At 43.3% G+C, this 25842-nt stretch overlaps 1 protein-coding gene across 1 annotated transcript; it reads left to right on the top strand.

The window, feature by feature from the left end:
• Positions 1-12252: 12252 nt before the first annotated feature.
• Positions 12253-16999, top strand: T265_09552 (hypothetical protein; the record flags this gene model as incomplete). Its single annotated transcript, XM_009175657.1, has 3 exons — positions 12253-12303; positions 16046-16087; positions 16823-16999. The coding sequence occupies 3 exons, from the start codon at positions 12253-12255 to the stop codon at positions 16997-16999; spliced, it is 270 nt and encodes an 89-aa protein (XP_009173921.1).
• Between the last annotated feature and the right edge of the window lie 8843 nt (positions 17000-25842).

The raw sequence follows: 25842 nt of genomic DNA, 5'->3' as shown, positions 1-25842 counted from the left end.
CCTTGCCTCAAAAACAATCCAGGAGTTTACACTGATTCCATGAGTTCATCGAAGCGACCAATTTGGGTTTTTGGATAAGCTAAACGCCATCATACTACGAGCAACGCAGAACATGTTGAAGTTCTTGCATATACGGAACCTGGTAGAGGCGTCCAGGGGGTGGAATGGTTGTAATCTCTCCACCCCCCCTTTCAATGCGATAAACTTCTTGGTGCACCCTCCCAACGCACCTGCAGTTATTTCACCCCCGTGGCTCACATGTCTAAAACGCTAAAACCTTCACTTTCCACGCCACTGTTTCAATTTATGAATCAAGCTTTGTGCGATTTTACACACTGCGATTTTCCTGCTTTGCAAATCGCCCTCTTCTATTGACACAATGAACTTTTCTAACAAGTCAGCTGCCAACCTACCAGCAGCTTGCACGTCGAGGCCAATTATCTGAGGTCATGTACTGTTCTAGACAATGGTTCGTATTCCGATTGCTGGTCATCTCTTCACCCGCAGTTTAGTTGGTACTTCACCTAGTTCAACCGAACGCCATCTCTGACAGGTTTGTCAGAACGTCTGCTGACAATGTGGCAAACCGGAGCCAATTAGCATCCGATAGGAATTTGAGCCAAATGATTGTTGAAACAGCTGCAGGATGAAAGCAACCGTTCTCGGCTTATCGAATTAAGTCAACAGAACAATTTGGGATGCTGTAGTCGGCATGCTGTGCAATGTCTTGCGGTGTTTCTGGCTTTTTTGTTCTTCTGAAGTAATCACGCAAAATCGTAGGGGTGTAAAATGTCTCTAGATAAGCGTTTTGGCATGGACCAAATGGCTTGACCAATGTTCAAATCTCTACCGGACGCTAACAGACATGAAACAACCTGATTTAGTGCAAAATGTTGGCGCTTCTGTTTTGATGCGGTTAGCAAAATATAGCTGTGGCAACCTCTAGTTCATGCAAGGTATGGTTGGAACGTGAATTGCACACAAGCAGGTAGGCATCCAGAGAACTTTATGCTTATCACGTGTTCTACCGTTTGTAAGCGGCTCCATAAAACCAATAAGCTTTGCAGCACTGTGCAGTGAATACGTATATGCCGTTGAGCACTGTTCAGGGCTTGGCATCTAGATTTAGGTGCGCCTGTAACACAACCACAGACAAAAGTAACTCATTTCCTCACTTTTAATGTTATTCTCGTCACTTCCTCAGGGAAGTCAATGAAGATCTCCGGATTCCCTTTCTCAGTGGAAAATCGCTTGAATAAATTGTGAGGACTGTCTACTCATTGTAAACAACAATGACTGCAAATTTCAACAGTTCGGCGCATCAGATATATCGTCCTTTAGGACAGCTCTAGTTCGTTCCCCGTTTCAGTAGACTCAGTCTTCTTTGGCAAGACACTACTCCCAATGGGGGGGGGACTCCTAGCCCACCACACGTTTCAACCCTTGTAACGCTGACTTGGTTGAGGATCAAAGGTGACTTTCCTGGTACCGAAATCTTCGCCATCAAACAAGCTCATGTTTGAAAAAATAACTGCTTTTCTGAACTGCACTCGTCTGAACAGTTTGTAAGCTGAGCCTTTTAATGATGTTTTGTGTGGCGAAATACACTCATTTGCAAACAAATTTGGTTTCGCGAGAGACTGACCTGGAACCCAGATGAATCTCCCGTTTGTGATGTTTCCAGGCGACTGAATGTGCTGCACCAGGCCACCTCATGTTTCAGTCGCTACGATATTCGAGATATCGCGATACATGTATATGTTTGTAATGCACTAATTATAAGGTCGACGAATTTTCAGCAACCTTATGAGTAGTGCATTACAGATATCTTGTGTACTTATCAGCCGGTAGTAATCGCAATGGCGCAGCTGATGGGGTGAATAATGGAAGAAGCGATCCAAACTATTGAATGTTTCAAAATGTTTGATCTCAACTTTCTAGGAAAGTGAGAGTGTACATAAGTTTTCACTGCAGAAAACAAAAGAACGTTTTCATGAACTCAAGTGAAAATTCCACACTAGTATCAGAAAATTCTCAAGTCAAGCGATGTTCAAATAGTCTGACGTATCGGGAAAACAGAGATGAGTAGGGCAGGTAGAAATGTTACTTTTTCTTCCAGGTTGAACTGTACGACAAAAATAGGATGGCTGTTTTGAAATTTGTCTTTTATCCCAAGTCTGGCAGTGTTGTCTACTAAGTGGCGGTGATCTCACCAGTTTTTGAAACCGTTTCAATAAACAAAATAGTTGTTTCTGTGATCCACTTCCGGAATTTTGTATTTCGTGTTGTGATTGGTTGCTGACCGTTTGATGCTGATTCCCATTTCATTATAGTTGAGTTAGTTTTGAGACTACCTACTGTGATTCCGGGACGACATTGATAGCAACACCCATGTAACACTAAAACTGCTGGGACCCCTGAGTGGTTCAGCCTTTCAGCCAATCATTTTGCTGTCCGCTAAGTTGGTCTGAGTAGAACTCTGAGCACGGTACACTATATAAACCAAGGTGTGGTCTACTGGCTACATACAAAGGATCAAGAGAAGAGTCAGTAACTAACACTAAATGGGACCCCTGAGTGGTTCAGCCTTTCAGCCAATCATTTTGCTGTCCGCTAAGTTGGTCTGAGTAGAACTCTGAGCACGGTACACTATATAAACCAAGGTGTGGTCTACTGGCTACATACAGAGGATCAAGAGAAGAGTCAGTAACAAAAGAATACGATCACTTATGTTTTGTTCGTCCGTTTCCTACGCTAAATGGATTTTTTGGGCACGTGATGTTTATCATAACAGAACAGGTTAGGAATTTATAGGGAGGTGACGGGAATACAACAAAAACGAAAAATGGGTGTGTAGAGCCAATCGAGAACGTTTTTCTTTTGTGTCACTTTACCACGAAACCTCAGGAGATTCCGTCTTGATACTGTTGTCTATGTTTCTAGTTTGTCTGTGTGTAAATGCACACACATTGTAAAGGAGCCATCCGTTTGATTTTCGAGTTCATGACGATGTCTTTGTACCATTTACATGCTGTGTAATGGTTGTAATCGAGTCAAGTCAAGTAGTGGCTGGCGCGAGAGCAGAACGTCTTTGACAGACTGAAGGTCGATTTATTATATCGTCATGTCTATTTGTAGAATAAAGTGTCAGTAGTGATTGCTTGAGTAATCGAATGTGTTCATCTCAGTTTTTCTATACCCGCCGGTATTGGCAATCGAAACACTCTGGAATCTAACAAGATTCGTCAGACTAATGCGATTTGGGGCTCGCGTCACTGCCATGACCCGACGCATTCAGACAACTCGATAGAGATGGAGAAATCTCAACGCTTGTTTGGTCCTCTTGTCATCATTTTTTATACCCTCAAGCTAATCTGTTGTCGTTGTGAAAGGAACACTTGTGTAGAGGGATCACACCCGTGGGGAGGTGACCTATATGGCTTCTGGTGAAATGCGGTCATTTGCAAATTGAGCTGGTGTTAACGGAGATCCAACTACTGAGAAACCCTCAGCAACCTGACGCTTGTTCAGAAACCAAATACAAGGGGGAAAATGCTGCTTTGTGGTGTTATCACGGTTTTAAGGATTCGCAAGTAGAAAACACCAGTCGGTATCCATGGCTGAGATTTGTTCTGGTGATCCGTGGGAAAAATTACAACTGGACAAAAGGTGAAAACTGGAGCAAACTCGTCCAAACAACTTTTTAGACCAGAGACGGACGACAGCACCGAACCATTTGAACTGGCAGAAACCTAACAACTGATCGGCTGCACCTGATTTTTCGGAATATGCATTTAGAACTTTTGCTTTCTTTCATCGAAATGTTTCAGCCCACTAGACTGCTGTGACGTACAAACAGACTTAACTACAAAAATAACCATAGTCAATTGTACTCACCATGAGTGCTTCGCTGGACTGACAAAATTCTGGCATAGGCGTTGTCGTCGTATTGTTCATTTCAGCAGAAATGTTTCGCAACCGCGCCTGAGTAGAATGTTGGAGTTCAATCGAAGTCATACGTAGTAACCAGAAGGGAAACCCCAAACGATCGATTGTTAGGCAAATAAATTTTCCGTTGTTTTTATGTCTACTGTAATTCCTCAAATGATTCTGGTCATCGGATTCGCGTCTTGTTAACTGTTGCTACCGATGCTGCGATTGCCGCTCGAATATGTGGTACTTTGTGCGCGCAGTGACGATGACGAATGTTGGGGGAGGCAAAACGGGCACCGAGACAGTGTGCGAACGAATGGGGTGTGTGCGCACGCCAATTTGGGGATAGCGCATGTCGTGGTGTCGACCACGATGTCACATGTTGGTTCCCTCATATCTGGCGGTGACCGATTGTGTATGCCCATGCGTGCGCAAGTGTCCGGGTGCTGTCTGTGTGCAGTCACGATCTAATTCACGATCAATGCGTGCACACACGCGCGCATACAAATGCACGATAGGGAGTAGAGGTTCCTGATAATGTGCACAAAGCGACAGGCATTGGCAGTGCGATGTAGCACAGCGGCGACCTAATTCCAAACCGTTATCGTCTACACACACACACACACGCACCCCTTTCGATCTGGGTATCACCCCAGTGTACTTGTTCCTCTCACTCTTCGCGCACCAATGAATTCACTGCTGTCGATGAAGATTCTATTGAACTACATCGCGGGTCAACAATCTGATGACACAATTCATTCATTGTGAAAGAACAGCGCAATTCAGATAAATTCCCGAATTACGAATTTATGGGGCTTTAGTCATGTTGACGAATGCTTGCTGAAACAGGCACTGATCGATGTGGTGGAATCAGTTTGGATGCACTCGTGAAGGTTACAGTCAGCGCAATTCAGTCGTGTAGAGAAGGCAGAGAGTCGTATGGATAAAGGGGGAACCCGAAAATTGGTATGAATGAATATTGCCCCAATTATTCGTTTTAGACTACTTTTGCAGAGTTGGAATGAAGGAAAACGAATTGTCTAAAGTACTTTTCTGGGCTGCTACTGGGAAGTTTGGTACAGAAAACACGGTGAACATCAGAAGCCACGCCCATCGAAGTAAAATACAAAAATGTAGAATTTTGTCATTCTTGGGCAACATGCACCTTACTTCTTGCAGTTTTATCCCCCCAGTGATTTTGAAACAGTCTCAGAATGTTTCGTTTGTCCACGAGACCTCATACGACCTTGGGAATTCACTTCCTTCGATCAGATGATTCTTACACTGACGAATTTTCGTTTCTTGCCAAGCCCGTGAATACAAGCTAGTTAGTTAGTTAGTTAGTTAGTTAGTTAGTTATTAGTTAGTTAGTTAGTTAGTTAGTTAGTTAGTTAGTTAGTTAGTTAGTTAGTTAGTTAGTTAGTTAGTTAGTTAGTTAGGTTAGTTGTTAGTTAGTTAGTTAGTTAGTTAGTTAGTTAGTTAGTTAGTTAGTTAGTTAGTTAGTTAGTTAGTTAGTTAGTTAGTTAGTTAGTTAGTTAGTTAGTTAGTTAGTTAGTTAGTTAGTTAGTTAGTTAGTTAGTTAGTTAGTTAGTTAGTTAGTTAGTTAGTTAGTTAGTTAGTTAGTTAGTGACCTGATTGTAGGTAATACTTTTGCAATTTTTTATGGAGCATCAATTAATCAACTGGCTAACAAACTAATTAATCGGGAACGTTACAATTAGAACGATTGTGTAATACAGGACGTTCGAGAAAATGCAAAGGAAGCTAACATTTATTCCGAAGTCCAGGGGGTCTGGCACACAACACAATGCTTCATAGATTCGTGGTTTACCATATCACAAGTCAGTTACGAAAATAATAGCAAAGGGAAGCTATTGGGGTGGTGACTTAGGGTGTCCCGAAGGTGTAGAGTCAACCTAACCCATAGTTATTGTGATTTCCGTTCGTGAGCTGTCGACGGATTTTCAGCTGGGTTCTAGGTGAGTCTCTCGAAAAAAACAAAGTAGTTTGCAGATACTTTCGTGCAATTTGGTTTCAAATAGAACATAAGGTTGACGGAAACCCGGGGCCTGCGCCTACCTGAGGAGCCCCCAAAATGGCGAATCCGGTCGTGAGTTGTCGACGGATTTTCATCAACCTTATGAGTAGTACATTACAAAGAACTAGCATTCTTCGTGGATGACCTGTACAATTGGCCGTTGATTGTTTAAATCTATGGACACCTTCACTAATCTCATTTGTATTCAAAACCGGTCGTTATTTAGTTTGAATAACAAGGTTTGCAACAGATGTACGTAGATCTATTAAACTTCACTGAATGAATGATGGATGACGACCCCTCCCAACTTGATACTTGGGAACCTGGCAGCGAAGTGTCGCCTGTCAAAATCCAATTATCAGTAGTATGTTCTCCCTAAATGTGGTCTACTGAGTAGTACAGTTTTCCAGGAATAACTCGCTATTAAAAGCTACCCTAACAGAAAACACAAACAGTTTATGGGGAAGGTCCTCTATCAAGCACCAGTAAAATCCAAATTTACCGGAATTCGAATGACTAGTTTCTTGTGTTGTTTGACCCATTTCCCATTTCTTCCGATTTCCCATTACCAGCCAAACAAAACAATGCACACACAGCCCTAAAATAGCGTCAAAATACCCTAATGGAATAATTTACCGTACGGAAATGTTACACACGTGTTCTCGAAAATGTTCCCCCGTTTTCCATTCCGACATTTGCACACGTTTATCATTGTAAACCTTGTAAAAAAAAACTTTCTAGACGTTTTAAAACCCCTTGTCATATCAGCACAAGAATTTTTCCAGAATATTCGAGATGGTTAACAGAAGTAGAGAATGATATACCCACCAAACGGTGTGGGAACTCTGTGGGAACAAACTTCGCTGCAGATCTTCTAGTTGGTGGGATACAAAACAGTTGCAAGATTTGCTTCTGGGCTTTTCCAGTTCAGTTAAGATTCTAGCGAAAATGGTCTAAGATACCTCATTCCGTAGTACCGGACTTGGGCTAACCAGGTCCCGAATCCGCTAGGAAAAGGGATTCCACCTTGCTGCAATTGTTATGAATCTTACGACAGGTAATGTGAAACTCGGGGGGGGGGGAGTTTCTGTCGCGGTTTTCACAATCTTCTATGCCCTGTGACACAGCATAATCTTACGCTATTTTCAGAGGATTCGCCTTAGTTTTTTGTAAATTACGGACTGCTGTATAGTCAAGAGGATGAAAATTAATCCTAGCCGGACAGGTCACTTACACAGTTGTTAGTTGCTTCCCTGTTCAACCTTCTTCCTCGTTTGTACTCACTTATTCATCATTCAATGAAAACTTGTCGTTCGAGTGAAACTAACCAATGCGGAAAAGATGAAAAGCACTGTAAAGGTGTTTCACACACCTCATCGAACCCAGGGAGTCCTGATATAAAGCCTTAAGCTGATCAATAGTGTGAGTAGCTTGCTGTTCTAGAATATCCTCAGCAGTTTGCCGAACTTTATCTTATTGTAAGCTGGTGTCCGATGTGTTCTTAGCCCTCCACTTATGTAGAATGAGTCGAATGCTTTTGCTTAGAACGTAGTTCTCACAAGCTGTATGCAACTTAGCTTCTGCCAAGACAACGCAGCCGCTGCAGCGTCTCAGGTGTGTCCCCTGTGGTTCAGTAACCTTAATCATGTAACCCTAATCATGTTCCATCCCCTGAGCTGCCGGTTCTTTCTTGATAGTCCGTACGAATGTTTTTTCACGAGTAATCATGTAATATATAACATAGTTTTCAGGAATCTCCAAGAGCTGGTCCAAGTGACCCCAGTGAATTCCTCGAGGAATGCATCCTGAACGATACTATTTTCAGGAGGTTCCCTAAGCTTTAGTGTCGTAACAAAAAGCTTGGCTGGCCTTTGCAATTCTCATATTGACTTGAATCTCGCAGTAGATGGGAATTCAGGTGACGTTACTGCGACTGTCAGTCTGTTGACAGTTTGTTGATAGTCTATAGAAACTGTCAGAACAGGGTCCGGTTTTCTGCCCGACCCAACTAAGCATGGTACTTGGCCTCAGCAGTCTTTACTCCGCGAATACCAACAACTATGAAGCTATAGAAAAGGAATTTTGCGCTTCTTTCAACCAACTCGTTTAGTCCGATTCAACATTTCTTCGTAAACGGAGGTTGGTTTTAGGTTAACTTAACTGATCTCAGAAAGCGCCCTCATCGCATAAGAGGATCCTAGAACGAATGGACATCTCACGACAGTATTGCTGGACGAATTTCCGGTGTTTAGATTAGCAGTAGCAAAAATGGCGCGCAATTTAATAACATCTTATCAGACACTTCAAGTTTACTACCGACAACCTAGCACCGAAGAAACAACCAATCATCAGTCACTCACACACTCGTTTAGTTAGGTGTTTTATTTCATCTGGTGATTTCAATAAGCCCCAATCAGGTGGATGTTACCTCCCGCATTTGAAGGGCTTATCAGACACTCATACACCTGGTGTACTCATGGGTTACGAATGATACCGCAAGCTGCCCAGCTAAATGGCTTGTGCTCTCTCCTGAACTCGCGGAAGGGGTCCTTAAAAGTCACAAGTTATTCATAAAGTAGCAATGTGAAAAGATGCTCTTCCGATATCCTCTTAGTCGGCGTTTCTTTCACTGAAACGATGATTTTTTGTGCGATTTCTCATATTTCCGTCCATCCCTACTCATTCCAGAGTTGTTACTGCTGTGAGCATTGAGAATGGCAACTTTACCAAGTTGCTACTTATGAGTAGTGGGATGATGTAGGCATCAGATACCTATTGTAGCAACCTGCACAGACACTTCCACAGTCAAACTCTACAAAAGTGTAAACCTGAAATTTCAACTGTCCGTCTTTGTTACAAAAACAGTTGGTTAATTTTTCAATCATCATCAGGAAGTTGAAGACAAGATGCTGTTTTTTAACGGTCCCCATCAGAACAGCGTCAACTTCTGGACATCGCGATCCGATGAAGTTCGCATGGTTCCATCCCAAGTTGTGCGGACCTACCCGGCCGTAATAGTAACATAACTGTCCTAGCTTCTCTCTGCCACAATATCAAAACCTCGTACCACCCACCTGGCGTCACAAAGCCAGATGTTTGCAAGGCAGGCGCACTGAATAAGATTCATGTTGTCCAGGCTGCGATGCGGTTGGGCTGAGAGAGAACCGACGTCATGTGACAGCAAGCCCCAAATGGGCAGTTAACCTTGGATCTACCGCACGTGCTGCCTTAGCAGGATATTGGCCCTGAGATGAACGTCCAGGGTTAAACCACATGACTTCGAGTGGTGAGCACAATTCAGCTGGAATGGCTGCTGGATGTTCGTCCGAACATGGTCTGCGTGCGGATAAATAATGCTGATGCAATCAGATGGCCTTGAAAATGGAAGATCTAGTGCAGCTGGAAATATCCGGAAAATTCCTTGCCTAATAGACGGAACGGGAACCAAACCGGCTGTTGGTAAGGTCAGCAAGTGTAATTTAGAAATTTGATATAGAACAAGAACCAGTGTCATACTGCTGGGCTGAGTAGGTTGAGCAAAATTTTAGTTATTCCCATGATCCCATACTTATACTTTTTGAACTCGAGCAGTGGTCTGCTGGGTCTGGGTTTGGGTCTGAGTATAAATCCACCTTCAGGTTCCGAAATACTAATACACTTTTGGGCCGTTGAGCCAGGTGGGCTTCCATCAGTGCTGTACGAGTACGGAGATGAGCCTCTTTGTTTGGTTTTGACCAGATTATTTAATTTAATTTGGACACAATAATGCCTTCCGACAAATTGGGATGAACTAGTCCTCATTCAAAAAAATGCACCAGAAGAGACTGCTTCAACCATAGGGATATAAGCCCTGTTCATTGCCACGATCTTCAGTCTGAGCTCATCACGCGAGGCGCATGTCCGAGGAAACCGGGCGGGTTTATGGTTGTGAAAGGCGGCCCCTCCGATCTGAACACCCGAAACATTCTCAAGTGTTCGCTGAATAATGCATCAGTAGTATAGTATTTGTTAAGTTGGCTGCAGCATGTACGTAGTGCATGAGTACCAGGTAACGAGTCAGATCCGCTGCAAGAGCAGATACGTTTCGTCAGTTTTGAGGTGGTCGTGGCGTGTACTACATGTGCACAGCCAACGTCTCTGGCCACGGAGGCCACTCCAATTCGTTCTTGGTAGAAGATTCGCGGCTAACAGGCCGTGACGTAGCAAACGGAACTGAAAGCTACTACAATCAAGTTGAGTGTTGTGGCGCTGTGATTCCCCTCGCATGTGGCTGGAGCTTTACAGAAAATTGCGCTGAATGTTGTGGGATCTTCACTTCTTACCGGGCGCTGTGATTCCCTAGGCATGTGGCTGGAGCTTTACAGAAAATGGCACGCAACTGATCTGTTATCTCTTAGTCAGACTATCTGTCGTTTATGCAGGTGAGGTTCCCAAAGAACACTGGGTTGATCCCGCCGACAGAGAGCCGTGCTCCAAAATGATAATCAAACGGGTTTACCTCAGTAGTTTTGGAAGGTCATGACAACTCGCACTTGGGTGTTTTCCTTGGAGATGTCCACTCATTTTCACCCTTCAGTATAGTTTTCTTCCCCCCACAGCTGCGGGTCAGCTGTAAATTTCAATGCAGAATGCAGAATGATGATTCTTTATCTCAAGTGCAGTTTTGTGCCTATGATTTGACAAGTGTGGGCATTTTTCGAAACTCTTCCGCAGCCCACTACCGGTAGGATTTTTGGTTGATGAACTTCTGGTGACTATGACTACCTAATAAATCGCAAAAAGGATGAAAGTGATCACGGGCTGCTGAGGATTTCATGGAAAATATCATCCTCCAACAAAATGTGTTGTGATTTCTCGAATATCACCGTATAAGAGGCGGCCTTTAGGCAGCACATTCGAATGAATAACATGGTAAACAGAAGACTCAGCGGAACTCCTCTGAGTCTCCTATTAACACCGACTTGCTTTGCAGATCAGTCTAGTTCGCCAACTGTTTCCAGTTTGACTGAAACTCGAGGACATGCACCTACCTGCTGAGCCCCAACGAGGGTGAAACCCGTCGTAGGTTGTCGACGAGTATTCAAAAACCTCCGATCAAACACCGATCATCCAGTTTCACGGGGGAATTCTAACGCCTGGACTAGTCACTTTCTACAAAACCAGTTACCATTCCACACTGAGTTTCCTGAACCTTGTTTGAACCAAACATAGTAACGGGCATCTGTTAAGACCATCTTGGTCATCTCTACCGAGGATGACTACCCGGGTTGTATCGCATACTGCTTTTATGAACACACTTGTAACAAGGGAGCCAAAGCTTCGACAAAACCGCCCACACACTGCGCATTGTTGAGGTCACTTTTGACCCGTTCAACCCAGCCAATCCCTTGACACTTTACTCAGTAACTCGTTTCATCTGACAATAGGTATACGTATACTGGCGTCAGTATGGTTTTCGAATGAACGCTCAGTAGAAAAAACCTGACACGATCTGTAAACTCAGTCTTCGCCCTTTTTATTCTACTGAATTTGCCATTTTTCGGAGCATTCGCATTTCATTTTCTGTCTTCTTTCAAAACGTACGTTTTACCCTCTAAGAAACTGGTTGAAAAGGCAGAGTCCTCAGTTTTTGAAAACCTCAAATGTATGGCAGTGATCTGGCCTGAACCTTTGCCCATTCAGTACGAGTCTTCAGTGATCTCGACCCGAGCACAATGATCTTAAACCTACAAGGGTGTGCTGGATAGGGTTACCTGACAAACTACCTCGTTGTTTTCTAAATTCATACATTTTTTGTCTATGAAAGTCATGAATGGAATGCTCCTTCGTCCGCGAAGCCCGATTCTCTTTGAGGTTCTATGAGGTTTATACTGTATTTTTGCGAATGGAAGGAGCGAGAGCTAGCCTCATTTGTGAACCAACTGGCATCGAAAGCAAGATGAAAACAACGGTTTATCACTTTAATGCAATTTTTTGTGGACGGTACGATTCGTCCTGAAAAACGGAATGATTCTCTTTTTTCACAAAGGAAACTACTCACAAGGTTGCTGAAAACTCTTCGACAGTCCACGACTGGTTTCGCCCTTCTTGGGACTCATCAAGCAGGCGCAGTCCCCGAGTTTCCATCAACCTTGTGTTCTACTTGAACCCACATTGGACTGTTTTCGAGAAATACACTCATTTGCAAATCAATTGGGTTTTCACGAGAGACTCAAATGAATCGTTTATGATATTCTACAACTGAGAGTGCTGCACACAGGCCGCTTCATGATTCAGTTAGCATGATATTCGAGATATTGCGGTACATTTTCATAAAGCAAACTACTCACAAGGTTGCTGAAAATTTTTCGAAGAGTTTTCAGCAACCTTGTAAGTAGTTTCTCTCATGAATGATGCTCTATTATGTCGACGAGAAACGCCGCATATATTCTAAGTTTATCAGAAAACGTCCTTCAAGTGTTTGAACCCATTTGTTGAGCACAAAGATTAACTATTTACAGGTCACTCAAATCAACCTTGAGTTTAGGTACCATGTTTAACAACTTTGGTGCCATTTTGTGCCTCCTGGACAATGAGGATGAATGATTGGTACGCTGTAATCTCCCCAAGTAGTATGTCAACCTACAAATCCATAATTCGCATTAGATTTCCCTCGCCTTCATTTGGGCTCTAGGTCAGTAAGCACTGAACCCACAAGCGGTTGAGACACATCAGTTCACTGATTGTCTACCTGATAAAATTTTCGGCCTGCGCACCGTTTGTAGACGAAGAATGTACTGGAGACCACAACCAACACGTCATTAACGTCGAACGGGAAGTGAACTTTATGTCAACAAATCTGTCGATTAGTGTTCTCCACATATCTCATCAGCTTCGTCAAAAGTATTGTTTTCGTTTAGACACTGTGAGAGATCCGGTGTATCTGCAAGTCAGCTGATACCAAATGTGTCCTTTCAAACTGAGAAATGCACATTTGCGGTGTAAATCAAACGAGTTGGAACATCTGCGTTCAGGACAGAACTTTCGTAGAAGAAAACCGTAAACAATCGAACAGCCAAAGTAATAAAATTGTCTAACAAACTAACCAACGAGCAATAAGGACACGCCAGTAAACCAAGCTAAGTATTCTGAACAAGATCTAACTGCTTTAGAAGAAGCTACAAATTACAAGCCGATAAAGGATACCCTTCGAGTAACGACAGTTCTGTTGTAAACAGGAATGTAGGATTTTCGGACTTCAGAATAGGTCAGCCCTTTGGAGATCCTGCGTACGATCCATAGGCAAACCACAGACTACCTGGTGGGACGTCAACTCACCTATAGTGAGATCAGGTATAGCAAATATCTAAGTATACATCACTGGTAGTCTATTTGGGCATTTCAGCTTGATCGTTCGGTGAAGTAAATGGATCTTAGTGTTAACCGGACATACTCGGAGTACAGTATAACCGACTGCCATAGACTAATCAGCAATCGTCACAATGTGAAACGAAAACGAATGTCCGTAACACGAAGTAAGCGGTAGTTACGAAGATGGAATACCTTGAGGGGGAAATATCAGTCGACATAACTCCGAATTGAACAACCATCCTCCTGTCCTGTCGTGATTATTTTGGTAAGTCCATGCCAGAATAATTAGGTTAGGAGGATGACTGTGCAAACGAGAGTGATTTGGACGTGAATTCATCTACAATGTGTATTTTAGCCGGAACTGGCATGCTCTGGCCGGCAGCTATCTCGACCTCTTTGTTGACAACAATTTGGGAACAGTTTGAACGGATTTTATGCAGAATGGAGATAGATGGCCAACAGATTTTGTTCATTCCTAGAATTCACCTACTGAGTGTGTTGACAGACTCCAGAAGAGCTGGTCTTTATCCTTCTGGAAATCAGGGGGTCCATGTACGTTTGTGGAATGAACAGGAAGACACGCCTGTGGATGATGGACTCGAACCAGCGACCATCGGGTTGGCTTCTCACGTGTCCGGAAATCTCCACCACTAATGATGAATAAACGATAAGTGAAAGTTTGTATTTTCAAAAGTTCAGCACAACACTCGTATACTACTTAATGTGACTGATTTTTAGCATGAGTCTTATGTAAAAATTTGACCTCGAGGTAGCTCAGCGGACCTTGCTAACCGCAAGGTCCGTGGTTGGAACCCAACCTCGACATCTCGACTGCGCTTGTCTAGGTTCGGACAACCTGGTCGTATCTCAGCCCTCGTTACAGCTGAACGATTATTTTTTCACAGGTGAAAGTCATCATTATTGATGCCACAAACCTGGTCAGTTGATATTGACAACATGTTATCATCATGAGATTTTGCGCTCACCTTTTCAGATAACACTCTTCTCAGTCGATCAATACACTCAACAGGATGATATTGTTGCAAGCAGTAAATGTTTGCTATCGAGTCAGTGTGTTCTCATGAGAACACAAGTTCATTTTTAGTGATCGGGGTCAGACTGTACCGTTTTGTTCGCATGCCAATCAAATGCTGACGCAACGGTGCACATGCAAAAAATCAAGCTTGATAATGTAACAGGAACTGCTGCAGATATCCACGATCTCTCGAAGCGGTTTTTTGTTGAAAAGAAACCAACTGATGAAGACTTCACAAGCTAGGTACTACCGTCCGATGAGCATCATCGAACTATTTTTGTCCGAATCGTTATTCTTCTGTCTAGTTTCGCTATCTCTCATCCCCATTGTTCTACTGCCCCTTGAGTATTGTTCAAAATCGACCGATTTTTTACACCGCGGTACCACACCCAGAAAACCGCAGTTTGCTACAACAGTAATTATCTGTCGCTCGGCTACCGCGTTCGGAGTCAAACCGACTCAGTTTGTGCACAGTTCTGCTTTTCTCTATCCCTCGTTTGGTGCCATCATTCTGGCTATTATTTCTCGTTTTATGTTGTTTTTGCTCCCGAGAGAAGTTTATCATTGCCGGAAACTCGGTGATTATGCTGTATGCATATTTGTGTCAAGGTTGGTTCGGGGTTGCACCAAGAGGAAGAACGACACCCCTAACTGGTTACAGCTAGATGTGTGAGTGACGATGAACGAGTTCGTTTACGTTCGTGTGTTTGTGTGTGTGTATGTGTGTATGCGTAGCAGTGCCAGCGCACCAGAGATGCGACTTCCTTTTGTCCACAATTGCCGATTTCCTGGGTGACAATCACTGGGGCTTGGCGCCGGACTTGTAAAATCCTTGCCCAACTGTCGCATTCATCTAACTACAGTTCAACTGGAATGGGTTGGTAGTTCAGGCAACTGCTGTCAGATGCCGGTTGTTTAGCTACATCCAGCCTTTGGCGATTCCCACTCCCACTCCACCCGTCTTACGCCACGGGGAGGTGAGATGCGATGCGGCAACACAAAGTCTCGTTTAAAGAAAACGAGGTGACTTGTTGAGTTACCTATATATCTGGGTAGAAAAAGAAAAGAATTGGAGCTTCTTCGAACAGACAGACAGACACGCTCGACCCGACAAATCACGTCCCCGAACGACTGACAAATGTCAAATGACGTATGCGTTGTTGTAATTTTGCCGGTTTGTTTTCCGTATGTGCGCCGTCGCTTACTGGCAAGCAACTCCGCGAATGAAACTGACAAACGGTGCTGTTTGAAACCCCAATGACAATACATCATCGTTCCGGGCTAGCTAGCTAGCTCCTCCTTGGAACGTAAACCCAAGTCATTTGGTGATGATTTCGTGGACTATGTACGCCGCTTCCAATCAATGCGTTTCCTAAACAAGAGCGAGCGAGAGAGAAATTTTATGGATATGTAATCTGGCACAAGGAACAGCGAAAAAGAAAAGTGGAAGATGAAAGAGATAAATTGTGCTTGTTCTCTTGCTACGGCGCTTGAACAAGAGTTTGATGACTGGGAAATGTCCGTAACTGGATTTAGTATTGTAGGGAATATAACCGTTTGACGATTGTTCATGCATGGGGTCACATTTATCCAGCACCGTGTGATTTGAATTACGTAGGTAGCTCACCTTACCAAGAGAATCTGTGATGCTTGAGTAGCACTCGTCTGCCTCTTTGCTATCATTTTAGGACTGCAAACTAAGCAAACTGATCGCTTCACATGACCCATACGTGAGTGTCTTGGAGACAAACCAAACTGCTTGTAGCAGAATCCACAAGGCAATGAGAAATCAATAAAACACCTTAATCGCCATTAATCCATATGTGGTTGTCACAATGAACAAATAAACAGAGAAACAGTAAAAAGCCCGTTTTAAAAGGGAAATCAATTATTTCAAACTAATTACAGATCCCTCAGAGCGCTAAAAGAAAGGCGCCAGCTGTAAAACGTAGGCTCTCCTAAATCCTGGAGTAGTTTGAAAGATAGATTTAAAACAGAAAGTTGAAGAAAGGAATCGGTTCACTAACTCATCAGTACACCCACTGAAATTCAATCAAAATTTTCCGTGAAACGCCAGAACAGCTGAAATAACGATCCGTCCGTACGGACAGATACCCGGTGACCGCAGAATGGCTTACGCTGACGAATAAAGCCTTTCAAAACCCCTCACCGACATGCTCTGGACCAGGTATGAATTTTACTCCACCAGCCGGCCCGAACAATGCCAGACAACCTACCACATGGACGCCACACACTGACCGAGGAGAAAGGCGTGCTACACGAAAAGAAACAAGAAATGCCATTTCCCTTGTAAAAACTGGGTAAGAAACAACCGGTAAAATTTACAGCCGACCCGTAATTTTTCTGCTCTTGTTTTGGACACCACTAGGCTTGAGTAATTATTTGGTGTGACTCCTGCCGGAAAAACAGCTAGCTTTATTTGAGACAGTTTGAGTTTGACACAGACGAATGTATTTAGTGTGTATTCGAAAGCTACCTTTGAAAATTTGGAAATAAAACTTTTGATAAAGGAAACTACGCACAAGTTTGCTGAAAACTCTTCGATAGCCCGCGACCGGTTTCGCCATTGTTGGGGCTCATCAGGTAGGCACAGTCCCCGAGTTTCCGTTAACCTTATGTAGAACATGAGGCAGCCTGTGTGCAGCACATTTAGTTGTAGAATATCATAAACGAGAGATTCAGTTGAGTCCCTCGTGAAAACCAAATTGATTTGCGAATGGGTGATTTCTGAAAATAAACCTCCTAAAGTAGCGAAATCCACTCATTTGCATAACACTTTGGTTTTCATGAAATACTCAAGTGAATCCATCGCTTATGATGTTCTTCTTGAAGTGAATGTGCTGCACCAGGTCGTTTCACTTTACAGTTTGTGCGATACGCCAGTATCGCAATACATTGTATGGGGTTAACGCACTACTCATCAGGTTTTCAGCAACCTTACGTCTAAACCTCGTAAATCGTTGTTATCAGCCTGTGCTAACTGAAGAGCGCTACTTTTACAACGCTGGGGTCTATCTTTAAACTGTATAAGCGTTCTGTGATCATTTTTGCGGAGCATACTTACCATATAGACAAGATGGTTTCGATACTGCGAACAGGCTCACGGTTAGACAGGGATGAAATGTTCTGGTGATGACGCCTCCTGAAACGTCTGCGGCCATCTTCTCAGTCGTGGTGCTACTCAAACAAGCAGCGTTCCACAAGACTTTCAGTAAATGCTTCTGAAGAATTGTTTGTGCGTTTGAGAATTGTTTGTGCGCTCGATTAGAAGTGTGAACTTCACACGTTAAGAGGTTTTTTGTCGCCAGGTCAGTGGGACTCTCATGGAGTTATTATTGGGCTCACTTCTACTGAGTATATTTTGTGGAAAAGTTGACAGATACTGCCCTTAGTGCACCAATTAAGCCTTGGGTGTGTGGTTCACAGACTGATCCTATGTCTAAACCAGGTGCAATGCACCGCTGTCCCATGACGAAGACGGTACCTTGAGACGTAGTATCTGCGAGAAATCAAATTTTGAAGGATGGTACAATAGTTTCTATGGGTTCGTTCTTATCAACGTAAGAGATATTTTCATGTCTTCTCGGCGGAGGAATGTGGACGAAGGATCCACTGCAGCAAGAAGTTGGACTGCTGTTAACCATCCTTCTTGACAATGGCCACTTAATAAGTTCTTAAAGATGTATTCAAAACCAATTAGAAAAAGAAGTCCAATCACTGTGGCGTCACTGACATCTGTGTGTCTACGTCCGTCATACAAATGGGACGCAGTCAGAATCTCATGAGGATGTCCAAGCGTATTTTTTCTCTAATTACCACATGTCTTGTGGTCAGATCATGGTCACATAATCGACCGTATTGTCAAGCCATGCTGAACGTTTGTCAGTTTGATCCATAATTACGAATATTTTGTCATATCTTGGGTGTACCTGTTGACATAACCTGTTCACTCAGACACGACAACAGCGAGCAGTTTCCATGCGACCTTTGCAACTGGGCATGTGAATTTGCATTACTGGATCACTGCACATTTTCACATGTCATCAGAGCAAAACCGAATTTTGTCTACTGTACTGTCTGTACTATTGACTCCATACTGATCATCGTGGTCCTTGCTGCAAGGTGAGGTAGGACAAAGGAATTTGACTACTATAAAGGAAACTGTTCACAAGTTTGCTGAAAAACTCTTCGACAGCTCAGAACCGGTTTTGTCCTTCTTGGGCTCATCGAGTAGACGGCCTTTGTGCAGCGTGTTCAGTTGAAGAAAGATTCAGCTGAGTCTCGCGTGAATAAATATGCAAATGAATCAATTTGTCGGAAGTTGAATCCCAGGCCGCTGGACGAATGGAACTTTGAAGGAAGTGGTCAAGTTCAGTGAATGCTCACAACCGTTGTTTTCTATTGACAAACTTCGTTCAACTGTACTGGTTTTCTACACCTTTAACAAATCAAGTTACAGTGAAATCCACCGAACCGCAGCTTACCGGAGCTCGCCCCAAACTAGCAGTCTGAAATTTGACGGCCAAGTTCAGTTTTTTCTGTGTAAATTAATAGTGTAAATCAAGATAGAAACATATGAGAAACTAAGGCGTTAGTCGCTCTAATTCTGGTGTAAATGTCCTAACCGAATTCTGGAAAGTAATAACTCTACATAGGACAGTGAATAAAGTTGGCCATCGGTCAATAACAGGTCAATGATGGAACACTTAAAAGTCAGCCACATCCGTAGTGTGGCTCTCAAAATTTTCCTGAAACCCTCTGTGTCCTAATCACGTTTGTACGTGATGTTCCTGAATACTGTCGGATATTTATCCCTTCGATTTTGGTTTCACCCGTCGCCGACAATGGATATTTCGTATTCTAGGCACCGCTAACCCAACTTCACAACTACCAGTGAAAGGAAGAAGGCCTTCGGTGCGGAGTTATCTATTAGAAAATTCCAACTGACCAGTTACAGACTATTGGACAGGGCAACAAAACTCTCATGTGCATCTTGTTTACAAAAACTGAACCTCCATCTTCTCTTGAACGCGTCTTCCTGAACTTTCCTGGATATTCATCGACCGTTGCTCAAGTCCAAGCAAATGCTACAAAGCGACTCCACAAATTCCGCAATATAGATCTCCCTTTTCAAGAGACACAAAGCGAATTTACCGGGAAAACACCTATTCGCATGCTTCCCCATCAGTAGGATCACCGTTACACCAGCACGTCAGCTGAAAACCACAAAGCGGTTTGTAAGTCCATATTCAGGGATTGTTTCAGGAACATCAATTGGAGGTGCTACCACGACCCGTTGTGTAGAGCGAGCTTCAGAAGACGTTGAACTGGAGAAAATAAAAAAATGGAGCAGCAATTTGCTGGTATCGGAAAGTCTAGACACGTTTGCCGTTCCAAGGTATCATACTGACTTCAGATGTTTTGTGTCACTCATTACCTTGTCAAATTTCGAGCTCAAATTCAGTGGATAAAATGCGAACTTATCGATCGGAATCTCCGTGGTTCGGACAACGCCTCTGAATTCCGACAGCTTCTCTCTAGCAGTCTTTCAGCTCTCGTGCTTCTTTCAGGTGGCGTGGCAGCTAGACACTGAAAGGGTGTTACAGCAGAACCATCTACTTTCTATTCATCATCTTTTGTGTTTCATTCGCCAGCAAACTTGATCAACCAGAGAAACATATCACCCGATGCCTATAAGGAACCAATAAACCAGTGCAAAAGTCACGTCAGCCGAGCAAAGCTTATCTGGAAAAAACTGCCTTTTGCCTGCCTTTTTTTGCCCTAACAAGTTGGGACAAACGTCGTGAAAAGTGTCTTCTGAAAACTTCCTCTTAAACCTGATATAAACTGCCATCTCAAGGTCAGTATTTTTGTAGAAACTGTGGGCGTAGTGTATTAAAAAGCCGCGAATGTCCCTGACTGATTTACCAATGGATAATGAATCGAAATGATCGACTACTAGAAATCTACGAGTGACAAAGAGCCAAAACTGCACATGGCCACATGTGTGCGGCAAACGTCAAACTGCCGGTTCGCCGTTACTACTTTGCTTCCCAATTTTCCTGACTACTAAGTCCAAATTATTGGTAGCATACTACTAATTATCTTCCCGGGTCCAGGAAATTTTTGTTGCAACCCCCAAGTAAATGTTGCTTGATTGCATATAAGATTTTTGCTTTTAGCTCACCAAGTTTTAGAATGGGGCCACAGATGTCGAGGGGTGTTTCGTGGGTCTGAGCCAATTCCAGAAGATATTTCACAGCAATTCTTGCAAATATCTGTTTGTGATCTGTGTTCAATCAATACAAATGCATTTACTTTTGTATGTTCCACCTGCATCCTTATGATCGTTCCATCTCAGCTTGTTACTGAAGCTGACTGCGTTCAAATAAGAATTCACGCTCCAGTGCGGTCTGACATCGACCAGTCTGGACTGATAGTCGCGGCTGATGAAAGGGCCCATGACGTAGTCCACATGTTGCCACAGTTTCATTGTGTGTATTTTCGCTCCACGTGCTACGTAGCTTAGCGACCAGACGTCTGTCACCCGACCTCAGTTTCGTCCGAATATCAGCATCCTGCAATCTTGCACAGTCGCGATAGAACACGGGTGCGGACACGCTCTCTAATCGTGTGTCTCTTTACCTCGGTGGAAAACCGAAGCAAAAATGTGAATACACTATTTTCCCCCCAAGGGTTGCAACACAATGTTTCCGGTCTGGATGCGCCCATGTGTGCAGCAACGGAAAACCAGCAGGACACAGAGGAGGTTGTCAACCAACTCCAACCGCTCGCTCTGCTTACAGGCTTCGAATACAATTGAGGCTAATAAGCTACGACAGCCGATTGACAAGAGGTACCAGCACTAACTGCATGTGTGTTCGTGGAGGGGCGGGGGTGGTAGCTCTAAATCTCCGTCGTTCTAGTGAAATAAAGCTGTCATTCACCCTGAAAGTATTTTTTTTCACACCACTTAGCGATGCACAAAACACCAACTGACAGAGTAGCTACGGGTGTAATTTTAGTCCGGATAAAAGGCGCAATTTTCAAAACTGAGTTAATTTGGATATTCAACGTTAGGAATTTTGGATTTTTGAAATGGAGACATGAGATACCAACGTGCATCTCGGACGATAAGATGCAAGATACAAAAGTAGGATTAATTTGGCAGTTTCTACACATCAGTCAAGACGACGGTGACGTATAAGTACTTACCAGCTGTTGCAAGGTTAAACTAGCCACGTGATAATTTGTTCAGAATTAAAGTATACCTTCTAAGGTTGTCCTTAGGTTCCAAGTTAACTGCTAACAAACTCTGCAGCGATGCCAGACTACCTACCCCGTGTTTAGGGAAAATACCCCTGTGCCAGAGCATATGTTTCTGAGACATGTAAAACAAGTCTGCAGTCCTGATTATGCTGCACTCCCGTGGAAGAATGGGCCAATCGCGGGGCACCGCAGTTTTATTTTCAGGAGTTGGTGTCTGTTACATCTTCTGACTCGTCAATCTGTGGTATCTGCTGCTAACCCGCTCCAGTGCCTAGTGCCGGGGAAAAAAGACTCACAGAAGGGAACACAACAGCTATACTCCGAACAAGCGAGTGCGAGAGCAAAAGTTACAACCGCCCCACGCTTTCTGACATTGATCCAGGCTGTCTGAACACCCATCAACATCGATCGTGCCTCTATGAAATGCCTGAACGCAGATCACATTCGGTCGTGCTTCTGTGGCGTGCAAGAACACTCATCAGCTTTTGTTGAATTGATTGAATGATTGACTGGCCTGGATGCTTGCCGGCTTTCCTGTTGAGATTTTGATGGAGCAGTAGGTTTCGGGTGTTTTGAGGTTACTTTCAGGAATCTCACCTTCCTGATAGTGCCATGGATGCTGTCATCGAAATGGTTGCGAGAAGTCGGCTCGGTTTTGAGTTGATTCCTCATGGATGCTGTCATCGAAATGGTTGTGAGAAGTCGGCTCGGTTTTGAGTTGATTCCACCAGCTCGTCACTCACTATAACAGTCTTGTCCAAGCAGTTAGCTCGACTTTGTTCCAGCACCGTGATCCATTGTACTAAAGATTCGTACTTAAAACAGCGCGCCGTCCACTTAGTTCCTTTCCCAACAGTTTCTGACTACCAGAAAAAAAAACAAAATAGGGAAAATGTGCCAAGTTTCATCTATGATGGCACAGTGAAGCTTCGACGGACTACAACAATCTGTATTTTTCCAACTACTGGTGCTACTTTGTCGGCTTAGGTGCAAATAACGTTCTGTTAGCTTGGGTGATGCATCAGAATCCACGCCGAATGGCATTCTAACAACCTTTTGGGTTCTTTTCCCCGCAAAACTTTTGAATAATGGCTCCACCCTTGAGGGGCATCCCACAAAATTGAACCAGTAAACCATGCCTTAACATATGTGTCACAAATAGGGGAGAACATCAAAAACCATGTTTGTGTACCCACAGTGTGTGTGTGCGTTTATTAATTTCGGGAGAATGTTTAATTATAATATGAAGGGAGACGATGTCCACTCCATCTGCCTTTTTCGGTGGATTAGCGGAGGTCATCCGATAAATTCCATCAAAATGTCTCGCGTTTTGACATGCTACGTTGAGTAAAGTTTCCGCGACAAATGACAATGACTACCGTGGATGCGGGTACAGAGGTCAATAAAACATTGTCCCCCTCCCGCTTCTTTAAAATTTCAAATAGCCTTTGTAGAACCGACGGTGTTTTTTTAGGGTGGCGCACTTTAACATTCAGACAGAAAGAGGAAAACGCAGTGCAGTGTGGGCGGACAGACGTGGGCATTGCGTGTGAAACTCAAAACTCGTAAATCAGTGTGATTCAGTTCCCATGTTCTGCCTGGACAATGCGTCTTGTAAGGACTTGATGATCAGACGAACGAAGGGCATATTTTAATGCAAAATTCAGGTCAGAAAAAGTCTACAGATACATGTCCAAACGCCACAGCAATGGTAGACTTGATCAACAGTCTTTGTAGCACACAAAATGCACCACAAATGTCGGATTATTTGAATGTCGCAGGTTCGTTTTCAATTTAGACTTTTTCGTTCAATAGACACGAACTATTTTTATATCTTGATGATGATTGCATGGAGCTTCGTCCATATTATATGAGTTGGACATTCGGCAGCCCAATAGATTACCATAGGGGGCTCATGTAGTCTTTCAAGGCTTTTAATTCTTCCAAGGCAATATTCTTATTTTCGGATTATATATGAATGTGTTTAATCACGATTGTTCCCCAATCACGTCCAACCTTCACTTTTACACCTGTACTCCCAGTCCTAGCTTGAGTGTCATTGCTTCATTTCCAGGGGCCGAAAGTGCACGCCGATGACCATACGCGACTCATCTACCAATTAGTTTGTTTGCTTTCATGATAGTTTATTGAGGAGTGTGATAGGAATCTACAGATCCTAACGGGGGGACCAAGGGCACAGAAGAAAGTACATAAACACGTGCTTTTCTGATTGCTCCATCGAAAACGGTGATTAGTTCGACAGAGAACCGATATACTGTTGAAACATAGAACTGTAATGGCGGATGAATCCCCGGGTTCGATGCACAGAAATGATCTCTCCAAATAAATGCTGTCTACAGTTTGCCAAGCCTGTAATGTACCAGAGAAATTTTCGAGCAACATTTCTGTATAAAATATGGGTTTTCTCCCATAGGATCTTCGGCAAACTACTGCGTTGAGAGTGGTTTCGTGGAGTGAAATGGTACACCTTCTCTGATTAGAATGAACTTTGTTCAAAATATAAGGGAGGTGAGTCGCTTTTGTTGTATTTGTTTTCAAGATCACCAAAGTGGACCGCAAAACCGCCCATCTATTTGGTTAAATACTGATGGCACTCAAAGCGCAGTGTGAGCTCACAGTCATCCGCCTCAAAAAACGGATCACGGAGAAGTAGACTAAGGCTGATCGTTTTCAAGAAATTCAAGTAAATGCATGTCATGCAGCTCCCTGGGGTACGGAGTAGAGTGAGTAGAGTAGAGTACTGAGTAGAGCGAAGCTCCATGGGTGTTGGGCGAACCAGCTCCGAACGTAACGGGACTACATAACAACCAATGGAATAACCGTTTTTCGTTAAGACAAATTCCANCCTCACTCGCCCTTGACAGATGAGTTGTATTCTTAGTATCGCTTTTTTGACCCGCTTGTATGCGACAGTGATCAACAGATCGGCCAGTTCGCACGTTCATTGATTTTTTCTGGTTTGACCAAGCGCACCGGGCTATCAATCGGCTATCCAGACCGGAGATCCCGGTAATAAAAAGGCATTGAGGAAACTGCGGTCCATCAAAATAAGTTTGCACCGTTTACACTGTGTAGTAAATATTTTACCTGGTTCACTTGTGTTTTATTTCATTTTAGACATTTACTCCAAATCAGACAGAAAATCCTCATAAGGTATTTCCTAAGATGAAGCAATCGAAAAAGCTACGCTGGCTTTCCTGCATCGATTCTGACGATGAATAAGCTTACTAGAATTCACAGTTCGTGTTTCAAAACAATTGCGAAAGTATTTTACATTCTGCGGAAGAACCCCATTTTTTTTGGTTAGTTTAAGTCCCCATAGCACCGAACTAACTGAGCTCAAGATGTTTGTTACCTCAAACGATTAATGATTAGACCTTTCAAAGGCGGTTTACGTGATTGGTTAATCACCTGGGGTTGAGAAACTACCTTGCTTCTAGTAAATAACTACTTTGATGTAAAGTTGTGTCTAGGTATTCAGTGATCATCGCGTTAAATCAGGTACGAAGTAAGCTCAGCTGCAAATAGATTTAGTGGGGTAATGCAAAGTTGAAGTGAATTCCAGCTGAATTTTCCTCCTGTGCTATTCTTCAACTGGATCCGGTAAAAATCACTCCACAGGATGTTCAGAACGTCAAAGTGTATTTTTTTGATATATAATCGCTTTACCTGTTTAAATAGAAAATGATATTTATGGAAACTCGAGGAACATGTCATCCTAATGAGCTTCAAACCGCATAAGACAGAAAACTAACTGTCGAAGAGTTTTCAGCAACATGTATACCTTTGTAATGTACTACTCATAAAGTTGCTGAAAATCCGTCGACAGCCCACGACCGGTTTCGCCCTTCTTGGGGCTCATCAGGTAGGCGCAGTCCCCGGGTTTCCGTCAACCTTATGTTATACTTGAAACCAAATTGCACGAAATTCGCGAATATACACTCATCTGCAAACTAATTTGGTTCTTTCGAGAGACTCACCTGAAACCCAGGTGAATCTCTCGTTTATGATGTTCTCAAGCAACTGAATGTACTGCACCAGGCCGCCTCATGTTTCAGTCGCTACTATATTTGAGATATCGCGATACATGTATATCTTTGTAATGTACTACTGTTGTACTACCACTGTAATGTACTACTACTCCTGAGAACATCACAAACGAGAGATTCAGCTG

This window comes from Opisthorchis viverrini, assembly GCF_000715545.1.
Source record: "Opisthorchis viverrini unplaced genomic scaffold opera_v5_284, whole genome shotgun sequence".
NCBI classification, from domain to species: domain Eukaryota; kingdom Metazoa; phylum Platyhelminthes; class Trematoda; order Opisthorchiida; family Opisthorchiidae; genus Opisthorchis; species Opisthorchis viverrini.
The sequence above is the reverse complement of the archived record's forward strand: the minus strand, read 5'-3'. Positions and strand labels throughout refer to the sequence as shown.